The 19326-nt window shown below is 39.7% G+C and overlaps 1 protein-coding gene across 1 annotated transcript in view; it reads right to left on the reverse strand.

Moving 5' to 3' along the window:
- Positions 1–19326, reverse strand: part of CDK5RAP2 (CDK5 regulatory subunit associated protein 2) — a 71710-nt gene that overhangs the window by 9417 nt on the left and 42967 nt on the right. The window contains exons 23-33 of the mRNA XM_080355792.1: positions 17789–18041; positions 16328–16441; positions 12780–13380; positions 10955–11187; positions 9381–9429; positions 8854–9038; positions 7590–7715; positions 3322–3438; positions 2919–3108; positions 2582–2703; positions 952–1200 (exon numbers count right to left, since the gene is read on the reverse strand). Coding sequence (XP_080211918.1) covers positions 952–1200; positions 2582–2703; positions 2919–3108; positions 3322–3438; positions 7590–7715; positions 8854–9038; positions 9381–9429; positions 10955–11187; positions 12780–13380; positions 16328–16441; positions 17789–18041 — 2239 coding nt within the window. The remainder of the gene's footprint in view (positions 1–951; positions 1201–2581; positions 2704–2918; positions 3109–3321; positions 3439–7589; positions 7716–8853; positions 9039–9380; positions 9430–10954; positions 11188–12779; positions 13381–16327; positions 16442–17788; positions 18042–19326) is intronic.

The raw sequence follows: 19326 nt of genomic DNA on the forward strand, positions 1-19326 counted from the left end.
ATGACTGTAATTCAGTGTTCAGGTATAAAGTACACACGGAATGGTAACAACCCATAAATGTTATTTGCTACATTATGCATCTTTCTGACGTGTACAGAATAGGGTAAAGCTTATTATGTATTCCATGTGAAGTGCGATTCTGATTGGACATGATGGACCCATCAAAGCAGTAAGGTGGTAAAAGACCCTGTTGTGTCTCACGAGTTCTCACACTCATCCTCTGCTTGGTGGTGCTGCCTGCTCTGCGTGGCACGTAAGATATAGGTTGGCATGTTCAGGTGAAGTGTATCGACCCAAAATGCCCATTATTATTGGTTCCCATAACACAATGTGCAGGCAGTAGGAGGCTATATGCTGTACATATGGAAAGCTGTTACTATGCAGAGTGTGTTAGCAGTAAGAAAGGATATTTTTGTGCCCTCTGTGTCCCACATACATCTGTATTGGGACAATGATCTACCCCTGAGTGCAAACACTACTTTTTCCCCAATTTGCTAAAATAGTATCACTTAACAGTGATTGAAATAAAAGTAAAATATTCCTGAAGGGCAAAAAGCGGACAACTGATTTATACAATGACCATTTAGTGCACTTATTGATCATTCTTGAGTAATACATGCTTACCCTTAGCGAACGCTATAGAGTTCTGCATTAAAAAAAGAACCCCCAGGTAACCAAAATTGATGGCAATTTAACGTAGGCATCCTTCCATCCCAGAGACTGTCTGCAAATGCTTTTCTTGAATGAAAAGGAGGTGACAGCTGGAGGCGGTAAGACAGTGCAGAGCACATTTCACCTCCCCATGCACTAATAGCGCTAACAGGAACGGGATTTGAAAGGCTGATGGGCAGCTCCCAAATGCACAGCTGATGTTGTCTGAGGCTTTAAGAGCATCTTTAAAGCACAAGGCACAGGTTCTACAGTATAACAAAAGCACGTATGGCACAGTACCGTTCATTCCTGCATAATGCTGAGATTCTTGTTTGACAAGATAGTTGATATTCACGGCTGACACTGATCCCGCTTCCTCTCTCTTCTCTTTTGAAAGCTGTTCCTCTAATTTTTCGTGCAAAGACTTGTTTGTCTCTATGCTTCTTTCGAGCTGCACTCGTAAACTCTGTATTTCAGTCAATAGTTCATGTAAGTCAAGTGGATTATTCTGATCTTTTCGGAATTCTTCTGACGCATCACATCTGGGATCTGAGACAATTTCAAAAGAAACACTTAACATCTTCAACAATGTAAATTATATTAGCCGTTATCAGAATGCTGAGCAAGTAAATTATAGCCAGCTTTATCCTCAACATTTAGAATTAACTACAAACAGCATTAAGATAATGCTTTGACAAAAAAGTATGTCTTAATTGCTTCTACCCTCAAAAGATCTAAAGAGCCGAAAATTATTTTTCACTTTGTCCATAAAAGCTAACAAGTCTCCTGCCAAAAGCAGAAATAATATAATAAAAAGAGAATGAAGAGGATTTACAAAATGTGAAGTGCATTAATGCACAGTCTGGGGAAAGAAAAAGGAATGGGTAATCTCAGAGTGTGGAGGAGGGATGGAGTAGAATTGGGAGTTTTATGTTGTACATGGAAGAAAAAAGAAACTAACAATCACCTGGCAAGCAGAGGAACAAATCTGAACCTGAAAAACGCAAGGGCTGCGTTCATCTTTTCAGAGAAGGAGGTCAGTCCATAAATAATGCCATGCATTCCTTCACGCTGAAACCAAACTATTCTCCTGACGGTGGGAAGGGGCTGAGCTGCTGCTCTCTAATTACATGACCAGTTCTGCAAAGACACCTCCTTCCACCCCTGAGCCAGCTTTGGCATAAAGCCTTATGCCAACAGGGCTCTTGGCTGCAGCTGGGTATAGGACACGGTGACAGCAGGGTGTATTATGTAAAGTAGCAGGGAGAAATATCAACTTTTATAAGAACTTCCCATGGGAAATTTACTGGATCCCGTAACGAGTATGCAGCAAGGAACAGCATTTGGCTTTTTTAACCTAACTTTACCAACAGCGGTGAGGTGGTGTAGCTTCTTTAAAAGGGGTAGAAAGAGCTCAGGGTAAGTCTCATTCTCACCACTCACCTTTGGGAACAGAAAAGCAGACGGGACTTTATTAAAGGTCTCATTCAGAAATCAGTGCCAGGGCTTCTCGCCAGCCCTGGGGAGGAGACACCACCCTCACATTCACACCAGAGAAAGCACAAGCTACTTGAGTAAAGTGCTACCTGTGAGGATGCAGCAGCATCTATCTAGATAACAATATCTAAGATCTCAATAAAGCTTATCCAGCCTGAGCCACTGAATCTTCAATATTTGTTTTTAGCTTAGCTAAAAAGATAAAGGAACTTGCATGTGCCTAGTCAGAACACATCACACATCTCCACCTCACAGCTACGCTCCTAAGTGAAAAGCAGCTTTTTATCATCAAGTTGTCAGTTCTACTTTGCATGGCTGACACATGTAGACATAAAGAAACGGTGACCGAGCCCTACTGTCCTTTGACGAGATGATATTTGGGAACGGAAGGGTTGCAAGGGCTGAGGGCGTAGAAATAATGGTGCATTTGTACCTGTCCTCTTCCTTCTTGCCTCTTCCAACTTCTCATAAACCTTGCTCTCGGTTCGGAGTGACTGCAGTAACTTCTCATTCTCAGAAAGCTGATGTTGCTTGATGTTAATTTCTGTCTGTAACCTGTTAAGTCCCAATAAAGGTCTATGTTAAAAGGTAAATTCTTATCTTTTGTTTCAAAATCTAAAATCCATTCCCCTTTCCTCCATAATTCCTCCCTTGCCTTTTGAATATATCTATGCACCTCATTAACATTAATCGCTATGGCTAAGCACATGCTTGTCACATTGACAATTTTCTTCTCTAAATTAATGTCTAAATACGGATAGAATCAATACCTGTTTAATTCATTACGACTGCTGTAAATCTGACATGTTAGATATCTGGTTTCATCCTCCTTTTGGCCAATTTGTTTTTGCAACCTTTCATTTTCTTTCTTGATGCATTCATAATCCTCTTGAAGATGCTCAATGATTACATTCTTTTTAGAAAGCGATTCTCTTAACTTTTCATTTTCCTTTTGTTTATCTGAAATGAGAAGAAACACGAGGTATTCGCAATGCCCACAACCCACTAAAGCTTTTTAACAAAACCAGCTTTTTCAGAGGCTGTCAGAAAACAAGAGCTGCTCTTGTGAGCTTTAGGATTTCAGTATTTCACTATTTTTCCCAATATTTTATTGTTTTCTGATCTGGAATGAGTTGCAGCCTCCTCCTGTAAAGTACAATTGTCCATTTTTACCTCTGGATCCTTTTGCTAGCATTGCATTCAGAACTTGATTTTGCTTCCTCAGGAAATGTATTTCAGAAGTCAGGGAATTATGCTGCTCTGAGCCATGGATAAAAATGTTTGCAGAACCTATAAATATATACATAAAAGATGATTTATGAGTCATCTCTAGGTCATTAAAGATTAAACTTTCCAGACAAGAACAATTTACAAAATTGCAGAAAAACATGTTATGAAAGATATTTCTCCCCTCTGCATTTTGAAGGTTATCCCTACAGACTAAAAGGCAGCTCAGGTTAATGCCAAGTAATCCAAAGCCCTTCCTCGCAAGTACCTCTCATTGCTGGGCAACCATTACCAAAATTGCAAAATTATCCCTGGCAGTCTTTACCTATCAGCTCATACTCCAACGGGACAAAATGCAGGAGGATTTTGTGACATTGCTTTTCTCTGAAAATAACACAAGCTGTAAGAAGGTTCACTTTATCTCTCAGTCTTGCTCTGTTCAGTGTCCATTGTCTTTAATGACACCACCACAGAGGAGCAATGGATTCTACCAACTAATGGTGGTTAACGTGGGAAATAACTTAAAGAGACTGATAGCAGATTTGTTAATACACCAGTTTAGAGCATAAGGCTAGAGTCACTGTCTTTGCTTCTGATTACAAACTGAGAACCCATTTATGATCATGGGGATGAAGATTCATCCCTCTTAAATTCGTGTATTTACTAAGATTTACTTAACTGAGACAGTGTCGATCAACCATCAACAGTCACGGGGAGAAAGAAGCAGCTCCAGAGAGCGACACATCTGATGTTCCCCCACTCACCTCCCTGTGAACAGATGTACGTCTCTCCAGTGCCTTTTTTACATGTCTATCTTTCAGTAACTTTTGGGTGATGAACCCTACTCAGAGGATTTTATTGCACTAGTTGTATGACTATAAGTGTTTTTATCCAGTTAGTCAAATTCCAGCCTAGGTAATCCTCATAATATAGTGTATTTACGCTACTCACCCCACAGCAATGTGTAATGTGACAGCCTGAAAAGTGCCACATTCCACTCTCAAGGTGGCTGCTTCTGAAATGCGAGTCAAATAATTGTTATTGCCCTTTATAACCTGCTTATAGTCAGTAAAACACTTCAGGACCCACCGGAATTAACATTACTATTAAAAGTATTTTTCAGTTGATTGGTTATCCCAGTATCTCTTACACTTTAAAGCTCAAGATAACGACATGAGTGTCAACTGTTTGGTTAATAGAGAAATTACCAGCTGGCAAAAAAATTAGCGGAATGTATGAGGAGGATGCCTTTCAGCTCTGGCAGTTCAATTCAATTTGATGTGCTGCACTTCCTCTGAGTAATCTCATTTTATTGTAATCCCGACTGAAGCTTTTACCCACTACCTAACTGGGATGTAGTGTGCCATGATATGCACCTCTTGTCGTTACTGAAAGACTCAAAGGCTCTAGAAACCTGGCATTAATGGCATTTTACTATCTATATGTTAAAGAGTTGAGGTAGCTAGGTGAACTCAAAAGGCTTTTTCCTTTCAGATTTTAACAAAGCAATTCAACTTGAAGTGGCAAGGCTTGATGGTCTCATCTTGATCCTAATTTAATTTATTGCCCATCACCCAGCTTTATCCTATTTGAAAAGTTATGCTATCACAGTTCTACTGAAAGGCTTTAGAATATAACTATTAGTTATCTTACATAATAAGGGATAAAGTAGAGCCACAATAAGGCCACAATCCTGCAATTTGACCCACTACTGAGACTACGCCTTGTGTGCAGGGCCCCGCTGACAACAATTACGCTCTCCAGAGATGCAAAGGTCCAGCTCACCGGGATAAAGCGGAGCATCAGGGCCTACAATGGCAACACACTTGAGTTTTCATTATGTTTTGTGCTGAAAAAGTGAGCGCTAAGGCAGCATACATTGAAGGGTTCAAAGGAAACACTGACTGAAAGGCTCTACTAAAAATCACAGCAAATCATTCCCAGGTAAAGCAAAATAATGGCATACTAAACTGAAGGTAAGTCTGAACAGATATATTAGTAACTTACGGGTTAAAGGAAAGCAAACAAAAACCCCTTCTACTGTTACCTGCCATTAATCACATTTGAAACCTAGGAAACTCAAACCTTTGATTTTATTTTGAAGCCTAACATTTGAAATGACTGAAGCAATTATTTTAGTTCTACTTGCACTGCAAACCTCAGCTCTACAGTAACGATGTAGTCATTACTAGCATTACCATCGAGTCATTTATAGAATACTAGAAGCCAAAAGGCATTTAAATACTTGGAGAATCTAAATATTAAAAATATCATGGCAAAAAATAGTGGGCAGATGTGTGTATCTACATCTATATAATATTTATCAGGTAAGAATAATTCTACACATAAACAATACCACATGGATTTAACAGGCTCTCATCAACAATTATGTATGTTATGATTTGGTTTTGATTTTTAAAGGAAAACAAACTAATGATATTAAGCTAACAGTAAAAAACTGTTTTGAATTATTAGGTCTCAAAGCTCAAATCTGCTTCACCTTCACTTAGGAACTTCATTTTACACTGAAAGTCAAAAGCAGCCCATCTATTCAGAAAAAAAATAGCATCATTACTAGGAGACGGAATACACATATTTGATAACGTGAAAGAGATCTTCAAAACTGAGAGAAAACAGGAAGCACTACAAGGACATGGCAACAAAAAGGAGCTGTTCCAACAGGTAGGTGTGTTTTCTCTTCTCCAAATTTCTCCTCCATGCATTGGTAGATGCACTAAGGTAAGAAGAAGACAGATGGAAGGCACAAGACAGTTTATAAAGAAAATATACTCTCACTGCATTAATGGATGTCCTTGCCAGAATCTTTATGAAGCTGTAAAAGAGCTGGAAGTGTTTCAGTGTGGTTATTTCATGAGAACAGTATGCCTTTCCAGCAACGTAAATACTTGGTGAATGAAATGGATGCTTTTTATACACCTTTCCATCACTGTAAATTATTTCTGAAGGCAAACTGCCATTTGCAGGTAGTCTCCATTTAAACAACAAGAGAAATGCATCATGGGGTGATGTAAAACATAATGAATCTAATGTCAATATTAGAGAAACTGAGAAAATGGAAAGCATGTATGTATTTATTGCCTGCTTCCACTCTGAGTAATATTGCATATTAATCAATTGTCCTATGAGGGGAAACGTGGGAAGGAGAACAAGAACAGAGTAAAGTCTCGGAAAGTGGTACCGTGTGCTTGAAAAGGTGCTAGAAAAGCATCCCGAGTGAAAGCCCGGCCACCTGCTTGTGGAAAGAGAGCTTGGCTTTCAAAGATGCGAAACACTGGCAACAGAGGGCAGTGATTCTGATCTTGCATACCTATTTTTAGTATTTTTCATCCCCTGCTTGATATTAGAGTTTGGAATGAAAACCAGCTCTCTGTTAAAATGTCCATCAGTTTCTGTCAGGTATATCTCATTAAAAACTCGCTATGTCATTATGGAGAGAACACATTTATCACACCCGTCAATTCAAATGACAAGCTGAGCACCACGGCCTAGGCTCTGTCTTACAGATATTTTGCCGCTGTCCATAAACACAAGCTGGCCTTAAAGCAGTCAGAAAATTCCAGAAGAGGCATCTCCAACAGTCCTGTTCATAGTGAGCCTGTACTGAGCATCCCAGGTATGCACAGAGTGGGAGCAGGAAAGCTATTTCCACAAAATTCCTACTTCGGATCAATAGCAGTGATGTATTTTAGAGCAAAGCGCCTGGTTCAAACTGGAACACAAGAGGTTCCACTTAAATTTGAGAAGAAACAACTTCTCAGTGAGGGTGATAGAACACTGGACCAGGCTGCCCAGGGAGGTTGTGGAGTCTCCTTCTCTGCAGACATTCCAACTCGCTTGGACACCTTCCTGTGTAACCTCATCTGGGTGTTCCTGCTCCATGGGGGGATTGCACTGGATGAGCTTTCCAGGTCCCTTCCAACCCCTGACACTCTGGGATTCTGTGACCTCTGCATGTTGGTACTGGATACACTTGAAGCAATGGAGTCCAGACACATTAGATCTGTATTTATGCCACTCTCCAAGCCTGGCAAAGCTGTGTCTGCTGCTGGTGCTCAAGGTGCAGCAGTGTTCAGAGAAAGGCACATCATTTTCCAGCTGTAAAGGGGTGCATCTTCTTCAGAAAAAGCAGCATTTGATCCTTCAGGGTTTAAGTAGGAAACATGGATTTAATTTGTCATGAGATAAATTCTTACCTTGATCTAGTTCCTTGTCTGTTACTTGTCTCTCAAGCTGCTTCCTCAGTCTCTCATTAGTTTTTATGGAGTGCTCTAAATGTTGTCTCAGGATTCGAATTTCTTGCAGATGCTCCATTAATAACTCTAAATAAACCAAGAGACCACTTCTCGTTTAGCATAAATGATTGTGCTCCTTTACACTATGTACTCCTGTCAAATTTAATATGTGTTCATGCTAAAACATGATACAGAGCTGTTCCAAATGGCAGATATTAAATATCTGACTCCACAAGAGTCTTTTCCCATATAGTGCCCAAACCTTGCGTTTAGTGAAAACTCCTGTTCTACATTTTAAGCAAAACAATGGTCTGGTTTTAAGGGTCTTTATATTTCTTCTTCCTACAAAACTGTAGTAGGTAACAATTGTATCTAGTTCAAATTTCCGGGAAATGAATCCGAAGCTCTGCAATGCAGCTTCACATTCAGGCTCGACACACCAACAGTCCACATTTTTCCTTAGAACAATAGGAAGCTTACCACAGTGACTCAGATATAAATTTGACTTTGACTTACACAATGCATGCCATAATAAATAAATCTGTTCGATCGAGTTTCATTACCGTACCTTTTCTTTCTTGCTTTGCCGTTCTACTATTTTTCTTCCATTTGCTGTAAGTTTCGGCTTTACTCAGGAACTTATCTGTTCGAACTGTCACTATCTTATTTGTCAGTTTATCCATGTCATACACTCCTGGTTTACTCTGCAATATTTTTCTCCGGAACAGTACGTGCCATCTCAGCTATTAAATTTTCATCGCTGCCTATAAGAAACTACTGCAAGCACCACTTGTGCTTAGTGAAACTATCCAGGTCAAACATGACACCACTTATTAATTATGCAGCACTTACAATTCTCAAGGAAACACAACACTGGCTTTTATAAAATTAGAAAAATCTCTCTTTTTCAATGTAATGATCTCTTGACAATTGTCTATTTTCCCCTTATAACTTGTCTATTTAAAGACTGTCTGGAGTACTGTAAAAGATGATAGTCTAAAACAACAAAGACACAAACTATCATAGTTAATTTTGTTTCAAACGGGAGGTAGTTCAACTCCTTGTCATCTCTGCACGCCTTATTACTGAAACGGCAATGATCATGCAAGATACTGGAAAGCTGAAGCAGACAAACATTCTTCATTATTTCTTAATTAGTTCCCTTGTGTCTTATTTATCACATTTTCCCAATATCCAGTGAAACTTCCAGTGGGAAAAAAGTTACCTGGGGGAAATTTGTTTGGCAGAAGCGCCAGTGTGCTGTGCTGTCCTTCCAGGTCAGGGCTGTGCTCAGGTGATCCAAGGGAGGACTTTTCTGACAAATCAAAGTCAGACAAGCTATGAAGAGCAGATGGTACAGGCGATTCATCCTTCAGTTGCTGGTACATTGTGGTGTTCTTCTCATTATCCCTTTTGTGCCAAACAAAATGATTTAAAATGTAAAAATCGTTGTTTTGGCAGCAAGAACAGAGAGCACAGTATCAAATTTACAGGACACAGGTAAAGCAAGTGAATTTATGTGACAGAACACTGCCCATCACAGGTAGATATCACAACTGAAGTGGGGAAAAAGAGCCTTTGGTTTTTTTTAAATTGATATTTTACTAACAAAATGGATATTAATGAAACAGGCAACATAAGCAAAGCCCTCCCAAAAAGTAAAGCAGTGGAAGTTGTGCTACAAAACATGGAGCATCCTTGTCAACTGACCAAACAACCACATGTTTGATAAACATTCAATTGCACTCTTACCTTTGAGCTAATTCATAAAGTATAGTACCTTCTGTATCTATCGCTTCTCCTGCAAAGCAGAAAGCTTGGATTAAAAACAGATGTTAAGAATTATAATCTTTACCCCCACTGTCTTAAACCATTTGAATATAGAATGGTAAATGAATGAGAATTTAGAGAAGTCAACAGATACTCAACACACTGTGTATTAATGTCAAATGTTGTACATGAGCAAAATTATTTCTAGCCCAACAACAAAGGAATCGCTTTCTCTGGAGTTCAAAAAAATACATACCACAGGTACCAGATCTCACAGCTGTGGTGTTTTCGTTAGCATACAGATGAAAAATATTATGCTAGATGGCAAAAGGATTAGGTGTACATTAGGTGTCATTGCTTCTTCAATAAAAATCATATAAAAACAATTCCATCTGACTTGGATTTTGTCCACCTAGAGCCAGGCTAACCAATTATCCTTAATAAAAGGGCACACACAGGATTTTGCCTGTGATATTCTCGGTGGTACAGTGTGTCAGCACGAGCACAATTCAGTGCAAGAGACCTGGACTAATTTGAATACGGAAATAAGAGTTTCTTGGTGTCACCTTGACTCCCCATATTTTAAAATTTTTGTGCAATTAAGCAAAAGTGGCAGGCGAGGGTTGCACAGCTGAAATTTCAGGGGAATGAACTGAAGGTCGGGATGGAAATGCAGAGACAGACGGTTGTTTATGCTGCTTCTTTACAGTCAATTCTTAGTACGCTGGATGTTCTTTATAACCCTACAAACATCATTTTATTTTAATGTGTGATTCAATGCAACACCATTGTGTTAGATATATTGAATTGTCTCGCTTGTCACTGACTTTTCATAGTATATAGGATACCATCTGTTGGTTTGGGGATTTTTTAAAGGCATTTAATGTTTATTCACCACACAGTCTTCTCATCTGTAATGCCAGGAATCTCTGTAGCCACCGAAATCATTGAATACACTCAATCTTTTATTACACCGCTCTGATACACTTGCCATAATACCTTTTTCTCATACACAACTCCTTTATATGAGCCATCGAAACTGCAACATGCTGCCACTATCTTTAATGAAAGGCAGAATACAGATCATTATTTGGCTGGGCCGTGCACGTTTCTGCACAAAGGATCTTCTAGAGCCAATTTCGGGAAGACGCAGGGGTCAAGGTTCCTATCAGGCCACCTCAAGTATTTCTCTGAAGATGTTGGTTTTGCAGCTGTATTACCAGTAGTCTGGGTCTACAAAATCCTGAAGCCTACTTGTAATTAAACTTTTACTAAGCTATAACCACCATATTTTGAACAGTTAAAATACGCACGTGCTAAGATAACTCAAAATGGAAGGTGTCAATATAGAGGACAACTACAAAAGTAAAATCAAGTCTTGTTTGAGCACTAAAATTTTACCTTCCAAGACACTCCTCCCTATAAATCATTTAAAAGCAACCAAGAGGAAGTAAGGCTTCCTTTTCACTAAAAAGAAAAAAAGTAATCAAACAAACCTTCACATTTTAAGAACGTTAACGTATCTCCGACAACAAGCACAAAACACTGCTACTTACCATACAGGAATTTCCTTTCTAGCTTCTCAAACAAGAGCACACTTTGATTCAGCTGTTCACGGAAGCCTTCAGCAACGTAATAATCTACATCGCTGGCCTGAAGCAGTTCCTCAAAAGCTTTAATAAGGCTCGTCAGATGCTGATGGTAAGCGACACAGGCACTGCAGATCTCTTTAATTTGCTGGCGTTGATAGGAGAGTTCTTGAGCTTGTGAATGAACTAATGAATCATACCTGAGAAAATGAAATGATCTTTAAAGTAATTTTCTGACCATAAATAACATTTAAATATAAATAAAAAGTGAATTAAACTTATATTCCTAAGCTATAATTTTATGTGACTCAATTTTATTTTTAAATGCTTTTACAGCCACAATGAGAACTGTATTGTCTCTAACTGTTGAGCTTTGTATTTATGGGCATAACTTCTGGGTTATTATCCTTCATTTAGCTGCTTCATTTGTAAGATGGGCAGAATAACTAAAGTGATGACTTGTTTTCTGCTTGGAAATAACCCAATAGCAGGCAAAGGTGCCAAACTGAAGTAAATAAGAGTGAATACATGAAAAGAATCTTTAAGAATACACATATTTTTCCTCACTGGTTGTTTTTTGTTGGTGGTGTTTGTGTGTTTGTTTTTAATTCCCTTCTTCTGAAACTTCATGTCTTTCCTGCCAGGAGCACAATATTGGACTTTCTGAGCTGATGGTTTCAACCCAGCCTGAAAATTCTGCCTGTCTCTGTATGTTTATTACCAGAGACACGACCGTGACAACCACTGCAGTGTCCAAACTCTTGTACTTCACATGCCAGGATATAAATATCTATTCAGATCAACTGAATTTATTCTGCACTTGCAAGCACAGACATCCCCTTTTTACTACCACTGTCTGTATCAGAGATGATAGACTTATTTCTACAGAATCGTACATTAGTGGAGAGAAAAAGGGAGAGGATCTGAAAAGCTGCAAAGAATCAAACAATACAGGGGGCATAAACAAAATCTCTGACAGTGTGGGTTGTTACAGAATTTTTATTGTCATTTGTATAGAAATGCATAACTCATTCTGGGGTCTGTCACTTGTGACTCTTGCCGCTGTCCAAGACAGTGGCCATAAAAACTTGACAGCAATCCATACTGTCTCATTCCTTAATTTACACACTTAGACCTTCCTTTGTAAAATGGATGAGGTATATTTTCAAGGTATGTAAATTTATACGTACTGGGGAGCATGACCGTATTTTACAGCAGTAATACTAAGAGATTTACAATACTCCATGTTGGTGGTTGCTCGGTGTCTCCAAATATTTCTACTCAAGGATTCTGAAGAAAGCCAACAGGCCAAATACCTTTCTGTTTTACCTCCTGCCATTCTACAGGCCCTTGGGACAATAATGAAATTAGAGGGGGAAAAAGCAGGGATGGTGGTGGAAGTTAAAAAAATATTTCCTCTTATGGGCCCCCATTTGATGTCTGTGATTTGTATATATTCTAGACAGAAACAGAGAATGTCAGGGATTGGAAAGGACCTCAAAAGATCATGGACCTGAGGTGTGGGGAGAGACACGGATGTCTGCACAGAATTGTCATGGAGGATGATATGAGCTTACCAGCAGCAGTTCTGTTGCAAGAGAAATCCTGGTTTGTACTTCAAGGCATCTTTTAACTCAATGTTTCAGTTGCTCTGTGTTAATGTTAGTGAAATTCAGCCTTTACTGTAACAACACGCTGCTATGTGAACAAAATTATCTTCATATTACCTCCCTATGTTATTTGCTATTGCTGTTTACAAAAAGGAACCTGAAAAGGTAATAGCTTTACTCACTTGGATGGTGATGTTTCTCTCAGTTTGTCATGAAGATGATACAATTCATCAAGATGCATATTTGCAATTTGCTCTTTTTCAAGTTCCGCCTCATTTGCTGACAGCAGTTCCTTAAGGTTTTGTGCTGTCCATGTATTGGGTGCTTCTGAAGACTCTGAATTCCTATTTTCAGTGTGGAGTTCGTAATCCATCAACTGATGTACACTAGGAAGTGTCTTGATTTCTTGCATAGCTGTATCTTGCACTTGTGTACCATGTCTTTCCGCAGGCAAGGCCGTGTCACTCAAAACTATATTGGAAAAATCGCTCAATAAAAGCTGGTCAGAGGTCTGTAAATTAAACACGAACATTTTGTACTTTTCAAGCTCAGACTTCATGTTCTTAATTCTGCATTTCAATTCTTCCATATCATCTATGACTTCACAGTCATCAAGTGCATCTGTACTTGTTACACTCGATTGGAGAGAACGTAGGCACTTGGAAGCTGGATATGTGGTGGCCAAGTCAACGTCCTCATGTTCCACGGAATAAAACTCTTCATTTATCTCTTTTAATGAACGCTGGTTGTTCGTGTTGCAAATGTTATGATGATTTTGCATTTCTGAAAAACAAGAGGCTTGCGTGTGAATATTAATATTACTTTATCTGACATTCTGTTCTTAACCGCACTAGAATGAATTCATTTACTTCTATAATAACAGAATAAAAATGCAGAATAATTACAAACTATACAATATTAATTTTGAACCTCTGACTTCATTCTATGATTCACCCACTAATTCAACTTGCACATCAAATGCTTCAAACCCCTTATCACCTTTTCAGATAACAATACTCTTTTCCCCAATGACAGAACGTAACTTGGGCGATCCACAGTCCTGAACCAGACACCAATGAAGCAACAAAGGTGATAACCTCAAACATAAGGCACTGCGAGTTAAAAGTAGACTCTATGACTTTACATTGTTCTTCCTAAAACTTCTAATTAAATATTCTTTTTCTCCTCGCTTCAAAAATCTATACAAAACAAATTGGAGCATGAAGTCAGTGGCATTTTAAAAAGATTATCAACAAAATAGTAAAATTTGAAAAGAGGGCTTTAATAACTTCGTTTTAAAATGTGTTCTAAACAAAATCCATAAAAATGATCGGTGTTAAAGGTTTTACTGGCACTCATTTGGCATGCACAGCACATCCCTTAGTTGACTTTGCCATTCATAAGTAATGCAATCACCCCAGACTCAGACCAATAAAAGCTATATATTCCTACATATATTCTATGTTTATAGTTCTGTGTATGTCGACAGCTGTATGGGCAAGTATCTAAGAAAATAGTTATTTTCTGGTTACCAGTAAATTAAATTTTCCCCTTCTATTAGTTCTGCAAAAGATCACTACGAATTAGAACCTCCCTTTTGGGAGTGTGAGAGTCCGTCTGAAGATGGAGCAGTAGTTGCCTGAACATCGCCATCAAGAACTGAGAGAACTGAGGCCCTGACAGAAAGAACACACGGACAGTGACCTGGAGAGAGGCCCGAGGAGAAGCATTATGTTGCACTGGTTTCTCCAATACAGGGGGGCTGCTGCTTACAATGGCTGCTGTGTGGACTTTGCCTGCTGCTTCAGCCAAACCAGCCCTAGCCTCCTGGAAGTTATTGTTATGATGGTCTCTTTGACCCAGGAACAATAGCTGTCATCCAGAAGTTGTGCTCTCACCTACAGCCTCAGTTACACATGTTCCCCACCTGCTCCCTAAAACAATGGCCAACAAAAAGGAGCATGCCCAGAAGCTCGCCAAGGGTCCTAAGGTCACCCCATGGACCAGAGAAAGACCCCTGAATGCTGGACACGTAAGCGTTGGCAAAAGAAAGCGTGAATCTTTGGAGCCTGCGCAGTACGAGTTTGGGCTGCGAAATCAAGGCGGAGACTGGGCTGAAACAATGGGAGCGAGGGGGTGAAGAAGCATAAAAGATGACTCCAGAATGGATGCCATTGAAGATCTTCCCACCAGAGGATCCCGAACCATGACTGAGGACCAGCAGGACTCCACGGGATCGGAGACCAGAGGGAGCTTCTGGAACTGGATGGTGATAAACGCAACCTCATTTCTCACCTTTACTTTTACTTTTCCTCATTTCTTTTCCCTTTTCTTTTTCTTACTCTCTCTCTATCGTGTGCCGCTTTATGGGCAAATTAATAAAGTAACACTGCTTGATTGAATTATAACCCCTTGGCATTTTGGTCGCCTTAATTTTGCACTCTGAGATCAAGGTAAAAGAACCATCACGAGTCCATCATCAAATGGACGGTGACAGGGAGTCACTCATTGGTCTTGCAGAGGTTTTAATATTTTCCAATAGGTTTCCATGGAGAATTCGAATGCCCAGCTTCAAGTTCTAAATCAGTACAAAATCTTGGAGGGGGGCAACTGTATAGGAAGGACCAAGTCAAGCCCAAGTACAAAAGAATAAAACCAAATATAACCTAAAAGCCAGGAAAATAATGAAGCTTCAACACTGGGATATCAACATATAAGAAATGAAGGTGAGATGATGTTCTCTGCAGCACGCACATCGCTGCACACCATTATGTGTCATTCTGGAGATGACAGAATCGCTTCCATTGTGTGTAAATTCAAGAAGACACATTGAATAAGAGAATGTGACACTCAGGTTCCTTCGCTTCTCCTTCCCTGGCAGCGGCTGCTGTAGGAACACACGTCACAGGAGGTTGGGGACTAAGATGGACAAAACACCAGACAACTAATGAACTCTTCAACTCCGCATTTCTGATTTCACGCAAAGAAGTATTTCTGATTATAACACTGGTTATACTTGTTAACAAAACGCTGTCCTTTAATTAAAGGAGAACTAATAAGCTCTCTGTGCATATGTGTCCACACACACATAGGGCAACCATAAAGCACAATCCTGCAAACCAACCGACTGGCTTCAATGGAACTACTTATGCAAATAAAATTAATGATGTGACAAAGGATTGCAAAATTGGCCATATCCTCTGTAGTCTATATGTGACATGTTAACCAGATTATTCAAGCCCTCCTGAAAAAGACTAATGGATGATGCAGAAACACGTAATGCACAGTATTAAGCCTATTTACATTTTCATTAAACGATTCCATTAGGTCTCAAGCTAGTTGAATGCCTTCAAATAATTCAGATAAGCAAAATTCTATCATCAAATTGCTTCATTCCAATAGTTCATAACTAGATGCAGAAGTAATAAGTAACAAACATTTAATTCAGAGAAGAGTTCAGAAGTGAGGACATTAGCAATAGAGATCAGAGTTAGGCATACAACTCATTATTTTTACTGGAAATGAGACTCATAAATCCCTGTGGCCCTTCTGAAAGCATAACCCTTAAAATACCAACTTGCATTCTTAGAGAAATTAATCCATACTAGCTAAAACATCCAAGATTTAAGATACACAAATAATGGCAAGGGAGACAATTACCTCCAGTTTTTTACAATTTTGTGCAATTCATATTTTCACGATTTTGTACTATATCATATAAATGCCCTACCTTGATAGTTTTGCTGATTTTTGTCCATCACACATTCATTCTTGTCCCCTGTACCCAGATCAACACCTTGCAACTCCACCTGGACGTCACTATGATCCGGTTTGAGTGAGTCAGCTGGTGAACAGTGAGGGAAAATAAAACAAGTCAGTAAGTGACTGAAAAAGATTAAGTAGGGAGAGTTAAAACAGAAACAAACAAACAAAACCACCCCACCCTATGAATTCAAACTTGGTTCTCTGACAGTTTGGAACAGGAAAGTCATTTAAGGAAGACGAACTATTGAAAATTACTTTACCGGTCATACAAAGCAGTGTTGTACATACTTTTTAAATACCTGATCTATTTATAAGGATAACTACTAAGAATGTGAATTGCAAAGGCTTCCTATCAACAAATGAAGATAAAGTCACCTTTGTAATGTAATAGTTAATCAATTCTTAGTGCATTTTTAAATGCTTTATCTTAAGCTTGGAGAAAAGGCTAAAAAGTTTCTCCAATCTGAGCATTGATCATACACTAATCCTCTGCAATCTCCTATCACATCAGGTCTCAGAATTACTCCGTTTGCAGCACAGCAGTTACCCGGGGTGAAGAAATCCATGTGGAAAGGAAATCCCAGACTGCAGTGCTCATCCGTTCTGATTCATTTCAGGAACCAATCCAACATACAGCCCTTCTCAGAACTCTCCGTAGGTTTTGCACATACCAAAATTAATTGCTATAGTCCTACCAACTGCAATAAGGTTGTTCCATACCTGTCCCTTGCCACAACAACGTTCTCATTAACAACAAAGTCTCCACAACCTCTGCCTTTGACAGCAGCTCACTTGCTATTTGATCAAATCTTGTTTCTTATATTTACATCTCCCCTCTCCCTCACCTATCCTTTACATCCCTACTCAGTTTTCAATCTAACTGCTAAGTGTTTTCACTTTATACGATACCCACTGTTCCTGGCCTCGCATTCATCATAATTTGCTGATCCAGGTACTTTGTCAGCACCTGAGTTTAAATTAACCCAGGCATGCTGTAAACAGACATGGATGACTTGACCGATCAGAGGAATACTGGAAAAACTTATTTATGCAGCAGAAACAAATACAGTATTTTTATACTCTTTTGTCTCCATTACAGACAGTTTTCATTAGACTTGGCATCCTATAACATTGACACATATGTGCGCATGTGTGGGCACCCTATGGAACTGTCATTTATTATATACTTTATGTCATGTATGCAAAGCACATTCCATTCCATACAAAGGTGTTTTACACTCTAGCATCAAAAAGAAAAAAAAAAAAAAGCATTTTTCAAGATCTATATTTGTCTATCAAAGAAAATAATAAGATTAAGCAACATTGTAGCTGGGTAAACAAATGATCTGTTTTTATTTTCTGCTACAAGGAGAGAAGCCATTATTTCGAGCAGCATTACAAGCCATTGTGTCTGCTCTTTATTTACCTCTCACTGATGTGCTTTCCTGTGCAGGCTCTTCTTCCAGGTTTTCAGTTACAGACTCATTCGATACCAACTCTCCATTTGTTTGTGTCTCAAGTTGTTTGGTTAGTACTTCACATGCTTTCAGACCTTCATTAGTTTGTAGTTTGGAATCTGACTTCTGCACGCAGGAGTTCAAAGGCACTTTTCCTAATGATCTGGATGATTTTAAGAGAATGGGCAGACGGGACTTCTTGGGCAGGTAAGTAGAATCAGTCTGAAAAAGGGATAGAATAAAATGGAGAGTTGGCAACTCACATGTAACAGTCAAGCAAAGGTAGTATAAACAAATATTCCAGGAAAAATAAACATTTTCCAGTAGGAGCAGTAGGTGTCACATTACAGAACCACAGAATCCCAGAATGTCAGAGATTAGAAGGGACCTGGAAAGCTCATCCAGTGCACTCCCCCCATGGAGCAGGAACACCCAGATGAGGTTACACAGGAAGGTGTCCAGGCGGGTTGGAATGTCTGCAGAGAAGGAGACTCCACAACCCCCCTGGGCAGCCTGGGCCAGGCTCTGACACCCTCACCATGAAGAAGTTGCTTCTCAAATTTAAGTGGAACCTTTTGTGTTCCAGTTTGAACCCATTACCCCTTGTCCTATCACTGGTTGTCACCGAGAAGAGCCTGGCTCCATCCTCCTGACACTCACCCTCTAGATATCTGTAAACATTAATGAGGTCACCCCTCAGTCTCCTCTTGTTCAGCTGCAGAGCCCCAGCTCCCTCAGCCTTTCCTCACATGGGAGATGCTCCACTCCCTTCAGCATCTTCATTGCCCTGCGCTGGACTCTCTCCAGCAGTTCCCTGTCCTGCTGGAACTGAGGGGCCACAACTGGACACAATATTTCAGGTGTGGTCTCATCAGGGCAGAGTAGAGGGGCAGGAGAACCTCTCTGACCTACTGACCACCCCCTTCTAACCCACCCCAGGTACCATTGGCTTCCTGGCCACCAGGGCCCAGTGCTGGCTCATGGTCATCCGGCTGTCCACCAGGACCCTCAGGTCCCTTTCCCCTACGCTGCTCTCTAATAGGTCATTCCCCAACTTATACTGGAACCTGTGTTTGTTCCTACCCAGACACAAGACTCTACACTTTCCTTTGTTATATTTCATTAAATTTCTCCCTGCCCAGCTCTCCAGCCTGTCCAGGTCTCTGGATGGTAGCACAGCTTCCAGTGTCAGCCACTCCTCCCGGCTTCACGTCATCAGCAAACTTGCTGATAGCACACTCTATTCCCTTGTCCAAATCATTGATGAATATATTGAATAATATAGGCCCCAGTATTGCTGTATGGTATATTTCCTGTGTGCGGTATACTGCTGTATGCTATATTTCCTGCTGTAACAGACATCCTATCATTGGAGTTGGGGGGAGAAGTTAAATTTCTTTAGTCATTCTATTTTAGTCTCTCACCTTTTGATGACTGCATAAAATAAACGTGTCCCTGTTTAAACCACGGAGCATAAAATAGCGCTATCGCCAAAAAGATTAAAACA

Source organism: Nesoenas mayeri (assembly GCF_963082525.1).
Source record: "Nesoenas mayeri genome assembly, chromosome: 18".
Lineage (NCBI taxonomy): Eukaryota > Metazoa > Chordata > Aves > Columbiformes > Columbidae > Nesoenas > Nesoenas mayeri.